The sequence below is a fragment of the Penaeus vannamei genome, chromosome 41 (genome assembly GCF_042767895.1).
Source record: "Penaeus vannamei isolate JL-2024 chromosome 41, ASM4276789v1, whole genome shotgun sequence".
Taxonomy (NCBI): domain Eukaryota; kingdom Metazoa; phylum Arthropoda; class Malacostraca; order Decapoda; family Penaeidae; genus Penaeus; species Penaeus vannamei.
In genome coordinates, this window is record NC_091589.1 from 20,322,185 (window position 1) to 20,339,684 (window position 17,500).

The 17,500-nt window shown below is 43.6% G+C and overlaps 1 protein-coding gene across 5 annotated transcripts in view; it reads right to left on the reverse strand.

Moving 5' to 3' along the window:
- Positions 1-1,570: 1,570 nt before the first annotated feature.
- Positions 1,571-17,500, reverse strand: part of LOC113804710 (zinc finger protein chinmo) — a 93,213-nt gene continuing 77,283 nt past the window's right edge. For all 5 annotated transcript variants that reach the window (XM_070118290.1, XM_070118291.1, XM_070118292.1 and 2 more), the window contains exons 3-7: positions 14,249-14,466; positions 12,979-13,508; positions 12,292-12,776; positions 11,903-12,091; positions 1,571-10,374 (exon numbers count right to left, since the gene is read on the reverse strand). In XM_070118290.1, coding sequence (XP_069974391.1) covers positions 10,136-10,374; positions 11,903-12,091; positions 12,292-12,776; positions 12,979-13,508; positions 14,249-14,466 — 1,661 coding nt within the window. In that variant the 3' untranslated portion in view covers positions 1,571-10,135. The remainder of the gene's footprint in view (positions 10,375-11,902; positions 12,092-12,291; positions 12,777-12,978; positions 13,509-14,248; positions 14,467-17,500) is intronic.

Below are 17,500 nucleotides of genomic sequence, written 5' to 3' on the forward strand. Positions count from 1 at the left end.
TTTTTTTTGGGGGGGGGGGTAACGATATGTTACGTGGAAATGTTTATTCTGTTTGGTTATTCTTTTCTTTTTTTGAGGTATATATATATATATTTTCGGTTCTTTTTATCTGGTCTTTATTTTAGAACTACGACTATTTTTTTTCATTTTTCTTTTCTTTCTCTCTTTTCTTTTTACTTTTTTCTCTTTTACTTACCTGTTCCTTGCCTCAGATTTTTGTTTTCTATTTCTATGCCATTTTACGCCATTGTGTCAGACGTATCAGTTTTATTTTCGCTTTCATTCACATACCAGCATTAAGTGAACATCATTCCCAAAATGAGGAAACGTGAAAACATCACAGAACTTTACAGTTAGTGTTTTTTTTTTTTTTTTTATTCACTCATTAATATGATTAGTTTGCAAATGAGTGCATATTGCTCATCCAAAAAGAGGAATCAGCATGTAATTTTGCAACTAGAACCTTTTTTGTGAATACTCATCATTAAAACAAATAAAAACTAAATTGTTCTCCCAAAAAGAGGAATAAAGAAGACAACACAAAACCGTGTATCTAAAAGCCCATTGTTTCCGCACGATCGCTGGCTTCGTGTTGCTATGGTCTCTTTCTGCTGTATGCTTCTATCACAATGGTGTTGGTATGGCGACTAATAACAGTCAATTGCGGCAGTTCTGGACGGCTAAATTGCTTCCTGTATTGCTTGAAGTGCGTGTATTTGGATAAAGATGTGTAGTATAGCTTTTTTGGGGGGTATTCCACCCGACATTCCACCCTAACTGGTCTTTTGGGCGTCTCGAAACAGCGAAATTACTGTCGTTTGATGTATGCGAACTAGTGAGTTTAAATAAGCCAGTCTACCCTGAAATATGTATCTTCGTTATTACTTATTCGTTGTTGCAATTCTGTTATTTCTTGAAGACTGCATTGAGCTATTTTTTATCACATCAGAGTCTTTCAAATATGCTATCTAAACAATCAACATTTTTGGTGTAAAACGAAGTACTGTCTTAGCGCAGAGCCTGTTGTCCTGATATTTCCCGAGAGAAAAAAGAAGAGAAAAAAGTATTTATTCCATTTAACAGCACAACCAACAAGGTTTGTTTTCTATTATGATATCATGTCACTTTGTCGGGAAATTTGATATAAAACGAGATTTACTCTATCCCTTTATCTGTAGATCAAACTACTACTACTATGGGCGTGCCACACGTTGCGCGCCCATAGAAACCGACAGTACACAGAGATGTGTGGCTTCTAACATCTGTGTATGGTACAGGTGTGACCCCGCAATTGTGTCTCAGCATACCGATGTTGTGCGAAGTCCATGAGGTCCATATTTACCTTAAACTTACGTGAATAACAGATATCATGAGGTCCACATTTACCTTAAAATGTGGAATTACGTGAATAACAGATCTCAAAAATGTATCTATGGTTGGCTCCATTCACTAACATTATCCATACTTACGTAAATGATTATCCTGTATCCACTTACCGGCACTATTAACAAGGAGAGAAGCGTACATTGCGAAGGCAAAACTAGGAATAGGGTCAATGAAAACACAGCAAAACTATACATCTAGTTTAATGTTTCATCTAGCACACTGTCCACTTTTAAGGCTACACACACGGACAGACGGTAGGTAAAGTTACTTGTGGCGAGACTAGCTCCATTTATAAAGTGGATATTAATATTCATTTTTGTGGTTTAAATATAATACGGGACTTAATAGATTAATAGATTACAGAGGATAATTTTCATTATTATTATTATTAATTATTAATCATGATTATCGTTATTACCTTTGAAGAATTTACATGTGTTTTTTTCATCGTTTTATGACAGATTTAATCCACTTAAAATGAGCCAAACTCTAGGTTGAATTAGACAGACAGACTCCTATTATTTTCATACATACTGATTCGTAACAGAAACAACATGGCGTGGATTCTAAGTAGGTTTTAAATTTGTGATTTACAGAAAATGAGAAAATGAAAAAAAATAACATAGGAAATCAGAGAACAAAGGTCAGTTTTTTTTTATCATACATAAAATAGAAATAATTATCATTTCATTTTTTTCTTTCTTTTTTTGTAATCTGCTTTTGTTTATTTGTCTCTCCTCAATCTCGTTTAACAGTTTATACAAAACAACAGCTTTATTTTTTTCACTTTTTTACAAATATTACATGCGTTAGTAAGATTGAGGAAGTTTGGCAGATTAATTCTATATAAACATGTATGCATAAATACATACATGCATTATATATATATATATATATATATATATATATATATATATATATATATATATATATATATATATATATATATATATATATAAGGGGAATCAACTTCCAGAATAGGCCTAGTCCTCGTGAGCTATAAAAAGCGAGAGAGGTGGATACAGAGAGAGAAACTGAGTGAGAGAAAGAGAGAGGGGGGAGAGAGACAGGAGAGAGGGAGGGAAGGAGGGACGGAGGGAGGGAGGAAGAGAGAGAGAGAGAGAAAAGGAGAGAGAGAGAGAGAGAGAGAGAGAGAGAGAGAGAGAGAGAGAGAGAGAGAGAGAGAGAGAGCGAGAGAGAGAGAGAGAGAGAGAGAGAGAGAGAGAGAGAGAGAGAGAGAGAGAGAGAGAGAGAGAGAGAGAGAGAGAGAGGGGGGGGGAGAGAGAGAGAGAGAGAGAGAGAGAGAGAGAGAGAGAGAGAGAGAGAGAGAGAGAGAGAGAGAGAGAGAGAGAGAGAGAGAGAGAGAGAGAGAGAGAGAGAGCACAGAGCCAGGGCAGATAAAAATATATAAATTTTCAGAAAAAAAATAAAACGAGAGAACAATTTAAGAAGAAAAGAGGGGAAAAAGACCATTTTTTTCGGAAAGAGACGAACTCAAACTCCTTCCTCCCTCAGTCAGAGGAGAAGAAAGAAAGAAAAAGGAAAAAAAGGAAGAACAAGCCACCTACCCCACGCATGTCCGCTCCCCCCCCCCCCCACCCCTCCCCCCCTAGCCGCGCCGACGCCCCAGGCTGCCCTCCAAGCGTGGTCCTCGGGTCAAAGGTCAAGTCAGGTCGAAGTCCTTTTGTATCACAATCCTTTCCAACATCTATCACGAACAAGGCATGATGGCGACCCCGTTCCCTCCCGAGGCCATCGACATCCTCGGAGAAAAGTCTATCCATCCTTCAGAAGGGAAAGTCGAGAGGGAGAGGCTGGAGTGGTGGAGGGAAGGAGGGAGTGGCGACCCTTCCCTGAGCCGTCACAGGTCACCCTTCACCGTTCAGGGTCACCATCAGTTCGGCCAGTCTCGCCGCTCCCTCTCTCCCGCCATCACGCGAAGCCTGTTCCTTCGGTCACTCGCTGTTCACCGTCGAGAGAATCTTTTCCGCAAGCAAGTTGTTTGGGCTTTTCAGAATCTCGTCCCAGAACGTGAACAGCTGCATCTCACTACAGTCACCATCATCATCTTTATCCTGCTACAGGGTAGCAGTTGAGGGGCGCGAGCTAGGCCCGCCCCCCTCTTCCTACTCCTGGGGAGCTCCTTACACTGACGCCACTCATCTCAGTGAAGTGTTTTCTTCCGTATAAAATATAATCTTTTTTCGTCAATTTATTTTAATTTTTTTCTACTAAAATTAGATTTGTTTATTTATACTGACGAATTCGAAGCCTAAGGCTGCTAGTCAAAGTCAGTCGATGTTTATTTTTGTTTTTGTTTTTTTGTGTGTATTTTTTTCATCAAGTTAAAGTACGTGTCAAATCTTTATCAGTATTGTGACATATACGCATTTCAATTGTCTTGAATCAAAATACAGATATATTCCTTAACAATTTAGAATATGATTTCGACAGCTTTGCTTCGTGGTGGTAACTGAAACAGCTACTTTTGTGATATAGAACCAAATTCGACTTCAACCAGCAATCCGACTGTCTCACCGTCCAAATTCCGGGTTTTATATAAAAAACTATTAATATTACATTAAATTTTGCCTTATCTTATCATTTTTCATGACTTCACCAAATGTCATGTTTTAAACAAGTATGACGTGCTTACTAACAGACATACATCGATTTACTCTACTTTAAGCCAGTGACAATAGCCTATTTTGAACATTAGGTGCTATTTCCAAACCAAAAAAAGATTCCCTTTTAACGGCACCGGTTTCAAAGCGATCACTCCTTCCCGCCAAATGAATCCAACCAAAATATTCCTGCCTTTGAATGCTTCCCTTCGAGGGTTTAGTCAGAGGCCGAAGACGCTCTGAAGAGCAGTATGTTCGTACACACTAATTTACATCCCGTCTTCTGGGATCGGAAACCTCCGCCTCACGCGACCTGTACGTCTTCCTGCGTCATGTCGTCAGTCCGTCAGCGAGCGTCAGCGCCTGGAGGCAGGGCCGAGACGTCAGCACGGCCTCGCGATATATTTACATGGTCACACCATTCTTGCTTCAAGCTAGGGCGGCCCGGCCCGGTGGAGGAGGGCCGGCGCGCCGCTGCTTAACGACCGGTTACACCAGACAGTCACCTGGCAGGCCTTTCTGCCGTCCGACGCTTCGTCCAACGCCTTCGGAGTACACTGAGTGGCAGCGCTGGCCAGGGAGAGCGTCTCATCTGTACGACAGTGTACGTGCGGGATGCCACCTGTCGAGGGCGACTGTTCTCGCCCTCCGTGCAGTGACGTCACCTTGACCGCCCATATCCACGCTGCTTAGGATAAATGAGTACTCCTCCATGCAGTGAGCAGACACACGGCAGTCTACACTGACTGCATATACTGACGGTAACATTGAACACACATATGTTGTAGTCACCCTCAACATTGGGCACATAAATATTAAAATAAATCTGGAAAAAAACATGATGCAAGCCTTCGGAACTTAAAAATGTGAGGTAGATCAGATATAGTACTATTGTTTGTACTGAAAAATGACTATTGTATACTTGTTAAAATGTGAGCTGTAGCTTGGCGTCTGTAGCGCGCCGGACTCGAGGCGACCCGATCACAGCGCCGCCGCCCCACGCTCGCCTCCCACAGCCACTGCAAAGCCAGCGTCAGACTCACAGAACAACAATTATATTACAGACTGGCCTTTGACAGCGCAGAGGGAGCGAGTGGTGAGGCGGGGGGAGGGTGACAAGCAAGGTCAAGAAGAGAATTGGTGAGGGAGACTGTGATCGGGTCACCGGGCCATGCCCGTTACAGGTCAAGTATTATGTTAACATACCACGTTTTAGGTCAGAGCACGGGGAGCGCATAGTACATACATCGTTTGGCTAAATATGAGGAACATGTGGAAATTAATGTTATATATAATATATATTATGTGATAACACTAGCTTGAGGACCACACACACCCTGGCTGCGCCACAACGGGCTGGCTGTATCACAATGTATTTGAAGGTTAATAGACTCTCTACGTTGTACTCGCTACTGATGTTAGGAACGGGATGCTTACTGACCGACAGAGGTAGAGTGGGACTCGAGGTAGATCTCAAGGAGGCGGAAGGAGTAGAGGGAACTGGAGGGGAGGTAAAAGAAGAAAGAAGACTGCAAGTTTCTCCGCCATTGTTGAAGAAAATGGGATAGGATGCGAAGTATATAAATAATGTAAGCGGGAGTTGGGGGGTAGTTGGGGTGACGTAATAAAGGTGATGACGTAATAAAGATGACGTAACAAAGGCGGAGAAGAGAGGAAAGCTTAAAAAAAAAATCTGGTCCGAAATTTTTCTTCGAGGTAACAAAACATGGCTGTTAACCTCATTTTTTAAAAATTAATCTTTTCCTCTGTTTTTCTTCTTTAAGAAATGAAACTAGAAAAAAAGTGGAGAAGAAAGAGAATGGGGAATAAAAGATAGGAGACAAAGAAAAACGAAAGAAAAGAAAGAAAAACTTCAGCCGAGAAATTCGTGTGGTCCTCTTGACTAAGGGTCCTTTGCAGTAGTAATTAATGTTATGTAAAAGTCACGTCTAGAACTAAGTTTATACATCAACTTATAATTGAACACACACATATTGCAACAAACTTACACAAAAATAAGAAACATTCACAAAAAAGGTTCACGTTTGTATCTGCAATCCTGAGGTAAGTAATAACAACGGTACGACAGTTATATAACGATATATATATATTCCTATCTATATATATATATACTGAAGGAGCGTATTGGAAATCTAACTAATTGGCGAAGCAACGACGATCATCCAGAGAGAGGAGAACCGGGAGGTGATGCAAATGATGATAATAGTGATAAGGATAAATTGCAATAACTATAGAGGTGATGTTGATAATGATGATAATGATAATAAAAAGATAATTATAGTACTGAAAATAATGATGATAGAAACAATAATGATAATAGTAATAATGACAAGAGTAAAAAAAATCAAAATGATAATAATAATAACAAATTACAAAATAAAACCAACTGCAAAAAAGAAAAAAAAAAACTCATAAGAACCAAAAAAAAAACAAAAAAAAACACTTACTCGATCCTTTAAAAAATAATAATAAGCTTAAATGAATTTGACAAAATAAAGAAATATTCAAATAAATAAATAAAATAAAAGCCAGATCAAAATTATGAAGGGCCGTCGACCTCCCCTCTCCCTCTCCCCTCCCCCCCTCTGGATGCCGCCTCTCGAGAACCTCCGCCTGAAGAAGAGTCGAACCGGCGTCTTCGGCTTGAACCCCCCCCCCCCCCCCCCCCCCCCCCCCGAGACTTTCCTTTTGAGTCGGACTTGACTTTGCTTCGAGACTCTGCAGATGGAGTTCGGTCATTTTGATTCCTAAGGTGGGCGTTTTGATGTATTTCGAAAATTTTGAAATACGTTTTAGTTCTTTTTTATTGCGGATTTTGTATTGATTTATCTATTTATTCCTAGAGTTCTACTTCTATTTCTCTTCTTCCTTTTCTAATTCTTATCTTTCTACTACTACTACTACTTTTGGGGGGAAATTGAATCTTTTAGAATAAATTTGTTTGTTTCTAATATTCTCGTTCTTTGGACAATGAAATCAACATAAAAATGGCATCAAAATGAACGAACTGCATTTTTTTTACTCCATTCATTCTTTATTTCAATTCGCGTCGTCTCCATGGTAACAGCCTCACCCCTACCCCTACCCCTCCCCTTCCCCTTCCCCTACCCTCACCCCCCCCTCTCCATCACACCCACACCCCCGTACATACACTCAGCAGAAGGAGGTGAGGGTGAGTGGAAGGAGAGGGGGGGAGGGAGGGTTGAGAGAGAGGGGAAAGAGGGGGGGGGGAAGAGGGGAAAAGAGGGGGGGAAATAAGCCCTATACATTTCCGAAATCCTGGTGGAGGGGGGGGGGGGGGGGGGGGTCCTTCCGCCGGGCACGAAGGCCTTCCCGAGCTCGTTGGAATGTGATTGCAAAGAGAAATGAAATCAGACAGACAAACACTGCAGAATGAGCTGTATTTATACGAGGCAGTGAGATTGCTAAAGGGAAAAAAATCGATTGAAATGTTATATTTAGGTAGACTCTTGAGTTGGGGGCGGGTGGGGGGGGGGAGGTAATGATGATATCGATAACGATGATGTTAATAATAATGGTGATGATTATGGAGGTAATGGTAATAACATAATAATGATGATAAGGAGAAGATAACTAAGAAAATCAAATAAAACTGACGCACCTTATTTGGTCATGAACATTGTCCGTCCTGAGATTGTATTGCTGAATGAAAAAGAAAAAAAAAATCAAAAGAAGAATAGGATGCGAAGGAGGAGGAGAAAAAGAAGGAGAAGAAGGAAGATGAAAAGAAAAAGAAGAATAGGATGCGAAGGAGGAGGAGAAAAAAGGGAGAAGGAGAAGAAGGAAGAGGAGGAAAAGGAGAAAAAGGAAGAAGAGGAGGAAAAAAGAAGAAGAGGAGGAGGAGGAAAAAAGAAGAAGAGGAGGAGGAGGAGAGGAGGAAAACCTCTATTAAGAAATCAGGAATAAAAGACAATAAAACAAAGAAATGCGTGTTTATGTGCGTTGTGAAGTGAAGGACATATTGACTTGTCAACGATATACATATCTTTTCCAAAATCGAAAAAAATCTAGTGGGTGAGCGGTGGGGGGGGGGGGCGAGAGGGGGCGGGGTTTTTGAGGGGGGGGAGGGGGGTAAAAACGTATGTAGAGCACCCTTATCACCGAAATCGTTGGATGGGTCCGTCACATGCATCCTCTCCTTTGAGCAACGTCAAACTACTACACGAAGAAAAATAGATATATTTATATATATTTCATGTATATCAACTAGGAATTGCAATGCTGAATCTGTTTCTTCTCGAAAGAAAAAAAAAGAAGAAGAAAATGTTTCGTTAAATCTCTGTTTTTTTCTTTCTATATTATTATTATTATTATTTATTCGTTCTAAAAGACATCGAAATCTCTTTGTTTGCATTCCTTGTTTCTTTTCTTTTATTGAACTACGTCATTTTTACTCGATTTTACGAACTACGTTGAAAGAAGGAGCAAAGGGGGGAGGGGGAGGGGGAGAAGGTGGGTATGGGTACACGTCTTTGTTTCCTGAGCTCGTTATAGTTTTTTTCTTTTATTATCATTTCTTCTATTTTCTTCTCTACAAATCCCTGAAGAAACTTGATACGCTGACAGTGAGGCGAAACGAAACACCGTATGGATGTCCGTTTCTTAAATTCTTCGATTGTTTCCCAACTCTTTCTTTTTTTTCTTTTTCTTTTTTTATTTCTAGATTGCTTTGGCTTCAAAAGGACGACTGCGGGGCATCTAACTCGGCAACACTAAATAAATATCCCGCAGCTTTTACACTCTAAGTACTGATTTATCCGTAAGCATTGAAGTCATACATTATTTAGGCCTAGTTGACTAAGGAACATGTCAGCAATTCCAGATTTCGAGTCTAGAAAATATAGTTTCTGTGGTTTTGTACGTTTGACCTGGAAGATACTCCAACAGAGTCATGGGGTTCTAAAATCTGCTATATCTTTAGGGTGTAGGAAGTGTCCTCCAAGACGAGGGAACTTCGTGTGAGCTAGCAAAGGTGCAATAACAACTAGAAGGATACAAAACATGAGGTAGATAAGACCGGGTGCTTGACCCAACGTGGATACCTGAGTAACTTGTTCTTATAATTGATGCAGGGTTTTCTCTTTTCTCTTTTTTTTAGACATATATATATATAGTATTTCGTCCCCTGCAATACCAAGGGCAGGGAGGTGAGCCCATGAACACACATTCAAAACAACATTGCTATACGAAAACTAAAAAAAGGAAAAAAAATGCTGAACTTGCCTTGCCTTCGCAGAGGAAGCTGAACGGCGCATTTGCAAAAGAGGAACATTGATAACCGGGCCCCTCCCTGCCCTCTTGGCTTCCCTGACACTTCAGGGCTGAGGTCCTTGTGAGGGACCCCTGCTTCCCCGGCTCTGACCGCCCGTGCTTTGTTGGAGGGATAATGATGGCAGCTATAAAAATAATACTGTACATCTACAAACATCTTGTGCATGCTTGCTTTGTTGAGCATAAGGCACCCACACCAGAAATCATTCACTAGATTATGAACAGAAGAAACATACCTTCCCTTTCTTGGGTTCGTGATTAATCTTCTATAAAATATAACCATTTCAAATAAAACCTACAGTTAACAAGGTCCATAATACGACTCCACGCTTACACTATGGTATTGGGGTTATGATATTAGCACACTTGAAGCTACGAGAACACCGGCCATGGACCATACATAACACAGTTTAGCGTGCTTCACAAGCACAGCTAAAGACCCAAGCGCGAGTCCACAGTGTGACTATCACTAGCGTCGCCTACAGCATACCAACAACACTGGAGGCTGGCGAGCACCCGGGCGGTCCTTCGTCGTCGGTCTGGTGCTCGACCAGCTGTACACATGGATACCATCGGGGCCTCGGGGGCCGTCTGTACACAGAGCACCAAGTATCACCCAGACTCTTCGCCGCGTTGCGTCACTCCGACTCTCGCCGCGGGCTCCCCCGAGCCCGCCCCTCCTGCCGGGGGCGGCGGGCGTCGTCTGGCCGCGGGGCGTCGGCGAGGACGGCGGAGAGCCCCTGCGTCGCCGGCGCCGTCGTGGGCAGCGGCAGCCGGGGCAGGAGTCTGACGTGATCGGGGACGGACGGCCACTACTCCGGGTAGGGAGGGTAGAGGGCGCGGCGCAGCTGGGCCGGAAGCGCCTCCGGGCGGGAGAAGTCCACGTTCTGGTGCTCGCGCGCGATGTGGCAGCGAACCGTGAACCAGCGGGTGAACCCGCGGTGGCAGATCGGGCACGGGATCCGCACGCCCTTGTGGAAACACCGGATGTGGGTCCGCAGGTTGTTCTGGTGGCGGTATGAGCGGGGGCAGTAAGGGCACTTCACCAACTCTGCCGGAAGGAAGAGGGAATCGTTAGGCCTACCTTTCTTCCCTTCGCGTCGCGAAAAAAGTGAAGAAGCAAATGCATATGCAAACAAAATCCAGAAGAGAAAGGCAAAACTCAACTGTACGAAAGTGAAAGCAAACTCTACATAAAACCAAATAAAAGGCAGAAAGCAATAAAGAAAACAGTAGCAACTCAACGTTGGTCTCCTCTACGTACACTACACTACACTACAAGGGACGCGCCTCGTGCTACGGGCTGGAAGAGGCGGGGGCGTCTGCCTTCCTATTGTTTGGAATGTTAAGTCTGTGCACGGTCCGCAGGTGCAAGTTTCTGCTGAAGTTGTGTTTGAAGGTGGAGCCGCAGAGGGCGCAGGTGAACACTCGCCGCCGCTGCGCGTGGTCGGTGCGGACGTGGCGGGCCAGCGAGCTCTGCACCGAGTACGACGCCCCGCACAACCCGCACACGTGCCGCCCGCGGGCGTGCTCGGACCAGTGGCTTCGTAGTTCCGCCAGGGACGCGTGGCCCCGCCCACAGGTGGAGCACACCCACCCTCCAGGGGGCGCAGGGGGTTCCTCTCCCCCCTCTAACAGGGGGGACGGCGCCCCCCCTCTTGAATCCCCCTCGCCCCACACCACACACTCTGCAAGAAACAACACCACCAGTAAGCAGCCACCCGAGGCTTTAGTGCGTCAAGATGCCGCCCACGCCCAGCGCCGCCGCCCCTGCCATGCGGGGCCGGGGGGCGGGGGCGGGGCACAGGTTAGACTGGTTCTCCGAGTACCTTGACCTGAGGCTCACAGGTCGCTCTTACTGTGGTGTTCTTTCTCGCCTTTTCATGCAACATGCAGCGCCATGCACCGGACAAGCCCAAAAGCAAGTGCTCTAAGCAGGCAGAGGAGGAGTTCAAGCAATGCTCAGATGATGCGGTCTAGTCGCTAGTGTTCTTTTTTGCAAACTTAAAATATGTGCATAAAATCACAACAAATCAGAGCTACACATTCAGAAAAAAATCTACAGATCTTTGAATAAAAGCTACAAAAGTAAATTATATCACAATACTGTACAAAATCAAAGTTTAATCATGCATTCTACTCAACACTAATTTCACTCACTACTCCTTTACTAACAATTACATTTATCTTAAAAAAAGGAAAAAAATTACCAAAAAATGAAAGAACAAAAAGGAAAAATCTAAGATAATTCTAGAGAAATAAGTGCGGAGCAAAGCAGAGGCACAGAGAAAGAAACAGAACAAAACAAAACCTTTAAAAAATACTACAAAAACACTCAAGCACAGGGGGGAAGAAAGGGAGGGGAGACCAAAGCAAGGAAGAGAGAATCAAGAGGAAATAACTCTTTTTCTTCTCTCTCTCCCTCCCTTCCTCTTCTTATCCCCCCTCAAGGAAAAATGCAAGAATAAAAAAAAAAAAAGAGAGAGAGAGAGGGAGAGAGAGAAAGGAGGGGGACATCGCAGACATCGTCCCCTCCCTTCTTCAGGCACGTCGAAGAGCCCCTCGCCGCCCACGCCTACCTGTTGACGTGTTGCCTGACGAGGACGTGGACAGGTTCCTCTGACGGGAGCCGGTGGTGGTGATTTCCGAAGCGGTGGTGTCGCGGCCCGTGGTGGTGGTCGTCGTGGTGGTGTTGGTGGTGTTGTCGTCGTCTTCGTCTACGACATCGCCTTCGGGGGTCAGGAGCTCGGTCTTGCTGATCACGGAGTCTGGAGGAGGGGGGAGGAGGTGGTGATGATGCTCAGGTGATGGTGGTGGTGATAGGCATAAGGAGGTACACAAAAGAAATATCCGCTATTCTGTGGTGTTATATAGTTAGTTAAAAGGATAAACACGTTAATTCAGATTAAATTTATATGGTAGATATGTTGAAGGAATAAAAGGAAGTCGAAGGCGAAAGGGCGCTCACCTCCCGAGGGCGAGTGGTCGTCCTTGTCCTTCGGGCTGAAGGATTTCTCGTCCTCCTGCCGCCGATCCGGGTCCTTCGTGCCGTTGTGACTGTCGTTCTGCATGTTCTTCTCCCCTTCCCTCTCCCTCTCTTTCTCCCTTTCCCTCTCCCTTTCGCGGTCTAATAATCGTTGGGTCTCCCTCTCCCTTTCCCTCTCCAGTTCTCTGTCTCTTTCTTTTTCTCTCTCGCGCTCTCTTTCTCTCTCCCGTTCTCTCTCTTTCTCCCGCTCTCTCTCCCTCTCCCGTTCTCTCTCCCTTTCTCTTTCCCGTTCCCGCTCCATGTCGAGGTCGGAGGCGCCCCGCGGAGGCCACACGGGCGGCGGGCGGTCCTTGTCGTCGTGGGCGTCGTAGTGGGACGTGGGCGCCAGTTTGTGGGCGTTTCTCTCCATCATCTTTTTGGAATCATGAAGGAGCGGCAGAGAGAAGGGCAGGCCGAAGGGGGGGACGCTGAGGAAGACGGAAGCCACTTGGGTTAGGAGCCGTTGGGGCTTAGATGCAGGTGCGTCTAAATGAAGCATAGTTATTGGAGCACTTGATATTTCATCCTTAAAGCTATCTACCTGATTCATATCATCATATCCCTATAAAACCTAATCATTACATCACAGGCTAGTCCGTCCGCGAACGGCATCGCGCAGAGGATACTCACCCGAGCTGCTGCACCATCTTGGGGTCTGGCACCGGCGACTGCGGCGACGTGCGTGGCGGCAGGAGGCTGGAGCCCGCAGTGGGGTCGTACTGTGGGTGCGGGGACCGAGGTCTCACCAGGCCGCTGGGGAAGAAGGGCGGCGCCGGGAGGGGCGGGCCGGGGCTCTTGGACGTCGGGCGGGACATGAGCGAGGACGTGTAGAGGAGGGAGCGCGCCGGCGTGAGCGAGGCGGCGGTGGGCAGGGGCGGCGCCGGGGGGGACGCCGGCCGCCGCGAGTAGCCGCTGGGGACCATGCTGAAGTGGGGCAGGTCGCGCAGGTCGCGGAGGTCGGGCCGGAGGGCGTCCCTCGAGTTGGTCCCTCTGTGGTCGCGGACGTCGGGTCCTCCAGGCGGGAGGCCGGAGTCCCCGGGCGACTGCTTGGGCCTCTTGGCCGGGGGCGGCGTCGAGGCCGAGCCGCCGTTGTCCCGGAGGCGCTCCTTCCCGCCGCCGTCGTCCTCCTCCTTGCTCGCCACGTCCGCCAGCCCCTTGATCTGCGGCGACGGAGCCACGGTTACAACGACAGCAACAACGTCATCATCATCATAAATAAATACGATGATAACAATGATAATAACAGTGCATTAAACAATAGACATAACAACTATTAGATGCGACAAGGGGTACTATCCTAACTTGAAAGTTCTTCTTGGTTGATATATTAGAGATGCTACTAATGCATTTGATACTTCTATTTCTGTTAAACTTCCTATTTTGTAGCCTGACAGCTGTAACTACAACCCCGATGCAGTCAACCACTTCCAGTACATTAACTACTCTCCGCTGCTACCACAATTACAATTCCTAATTTCTTCTACTGCAATTTGTACTACTACAACAGCAATTTCTACAACTGCTACTCCTTCTTTGCCAGCTACGGCCACTTTTCCTCCTTCCATCACAAATACAACCATTTTTCCCTTTTCCACTACAACTACTCCCTCTAAAACTACAACTAATAGTTCTAAATAACTACAACCACTATTAACACGTCTCCTTTAATCACCACAACTACAACCCTTTCTACAACCCCTTTTCCTTTGTCGCCCTCGTCTTCAACCCCTCCTACAACCCCTTTCCCCTGACCCTAACCTTCAGCGTCTCCTACAACCCCTTTCCCCTCACCCTAACCTTCAGCGTCTCCTACAACCCCCTCCTACAACCCCTTTCCCCTCACCCTTACCTTCAGCGTCTCCTACAACCCCTCCTACAACCCCTTTCCCCTCACCCTTACCTTCAGCGTCTCGGCCGTCTTGAGCAGCGACGACAGCTGATCCTGCTCGATGTTGACCTCGCCTCGGTACATGTAGTCGACCAGCGCCCTGAGGTCAGCGTATCTCGTGCCGTCCATGATGATGACCGGCTGCTGACCCTCTGGCGACGCCTGCAGGATGCGCTCGAAGTGGGCCGAGGATGCCAGGAGCACCAGTTTGTGGACCCTGAGGACCTGGCCTGAGGAAGCGAGGGAGGGAGGAAGGGGTTATTCAGGGGCGGTCTCCTGGGGGGGTTGGGGGGGTTCTGGGGGCGTGTGGGGTGAATGATGATATTGGTAAGGATGATAATAGTGACAATAATGATGATATTAATGACAATAATGATGATATTAATGACAATAATGATGATATTAATGATAATGATGGTAATGATAGCAATGATCATAAAAATAATTGTATTAAGGATGTTAATGATAGTAATGATAATAAAAAATGTAATAATAATTATTATCATTATTATTATCATTATCATAATAATGATGATACCAATGATGAAAACAATGATACCAATAAGTGATAAAAATAACTATAATAATTATAATACCAATGGTAGGCCTAATAGTAATAAAATTATAAGAAGACCAGGAACGCAATAATTAAAATAATAATAATAATGATAATAGTAATAACAATAATGATAATAGTAATATTAATAATGATAATAGTAATAATAATAATGATAACAGTAATAATAATATGGTGATAATGCTAATAACAACAATTTTTCAAAGACAGTAACGATTTCCTCAGTGCAATAAAATCTCATCTAACTTTAATCGAAAAATTTCTACCCTGCCGTGCGGTCATACCCCTGCCAGCGGAGGGCGGGAGGCAGGGTGGCAGGTAAGGGCAGTAGGTTGATATTGCAAGGGGAAGGGGGGGGGGGGGAAGAGATGGGGTGTGGATAGGTATAGCGGTAGGGGGGGGGGAGGGGTGAGGGTGGGTATGGCCATAGGGGGGAAGGGGTGAGGGTAGGTGTGGTGGTAGGGGAGGGGGGGATTTTTAAGGGGGTGGTAGGTACGGGAGGGAGGGGTAGGGGGTTGGGTGAAGGAGAGTGAGGGAAAAGCGGTAGGGGTTCAGGGTGGGAGGTGGAGAAGGGGGTGAGGGAGGGAGAGAGAGAGAGAGAGGGATGGAAAGGGGAAAGGGAAAGGGTTAAGTCAATCAGATTTCTATCCCTGTATTTTCCCTTATTTGTAAGACTAATTAAAGACAGCAACACAAACACACCAACAGACAAAAACAAACAGACAAACGAAAGAACAAAACAATTAAACAGACACAGAAACCAACTGATACACATACAATAAAAATGAGAGAAAATTATATATTAACAAGACAAAAAAAATAACAAACAGACACACGAACGAACAGCTCCGTCACAAAATTCTTGTCACAAAACATGACTTTCTTAAAATATTAATCCTTTAAAAAATGAAAAACTGCGCCATTTTTCCTTTCAGAACTGTAAAACCTACAAAAATCCTTAATTTACTACCACGACCGAATGAATAACCGCGTGGATGACCGAATTTAAGAATGAATGAATGAAATTATTTGAAGATAGGAATAAAAAAAGGATAAAAAATATATATTTTCCAGCGGGTGTGTATTTTTTCAGATATCAACGTACGGGCACATACACGCACATGTTGACATACGTACATACAGATAGATATTTTGATAGAGAGGTAAACATAGGGATTGATAGATTGATTGATAATTAAAAAGATAGAAAGAGAGAGAGATAGGATGATAGATAGATTAATAAACAGGGAAAGAGAGTGAGAGAGAGAGAGAGAGAAAGAGAGAGAGAGAGAGAGAGAGAGAGAGAGAGAGAGAGAGAGAGAGAGAGAGAGAGAGAGAGAGAGAGACAGAGACAGAGACAGAAGAAACAGAGATACAGAGATACAGAGAGAGAAAGAGAGACAGAGAGAAAGATAGACAGACAGAGACAGAGACAGAAAGAGAATTAGACACACACACACACACACACACACACACACACACACACACACACACACACACACACACACACACACACACACACACACACACACGCACTTCCCCGAACACAAGCGACAATAGACGTCACTTTCCTTCTCGAGTGTTTAATATGGTTACTCGAAAGTTACGTCCTTCTCGCCCTCAAGAAAATCGGCATCCCTCATTTGCATATTTCGCCTCTTCGCCGTCGGTCAGAGCGGGTCTCGGTCTGTTTCGAATTCTATTGAAGCTCTGAGGTTTCGTTCCGGCTTTTGGAATTTTTATGGATCTTTGCATGATTTGAAAATAATAATAATAACAATAATAATAACTGCTTAATGCTTAACTGAAAATCTATCGATATATACATATATATATGTTTATATATATATATATATATATATATATATATATATATATATATATATATATATATATATATATATATATATACATGTATATATACATATATACATAAATAAATAAATTTATATATTCATTGTTTTTGTTACCATTATCATAATCAATTCCATTCTAGTTATCATTATTATTGTTATTCCTACTTTTATCATTAGCATTATCATCATTATTATTATGGTGACGATCATCGTCATTATCAATATTATTACTAATACTACCGTTATCATTATTATTGTTATCATTATTATTACTATTATTACTCTTACTATTATTATCATTATTACTATTATTATTATTATCATTATCATTATCATTATCATTACCATTATCATTATCATTATCATCATCATCATAATCATCACTATCAATCATTATATTTACATTATCATCATCACTATCACTATCATCATCACCACATCACCCCCTATGATATCAGAAACATTCAAAACTCAAAATACATTAAAAAGGAAATTAAAGGAACACCTATTAAATCACCAATGACATCAGGTTTCTAAATATAAGAATAGACAAGATTTATATGTACCAACATTGATTCTATGTGTAACTTATATTTATTTGTACAGTACCATCACTATCTATATGATAAGAATAACCACTGTAACAAATGGAATAAAGTATTTTGAATCTGAATTTGAATTTAACACCGTCACTATACCAATAACAACAACAATAACAAATCTCCCACAACCGACACCACAATACTTAACTTGTACTGTAACATCACTATGTATATAATAAGAATAACCACTGTAACATTTTGAATTTGAGATCAAATATTTTGAATCTGA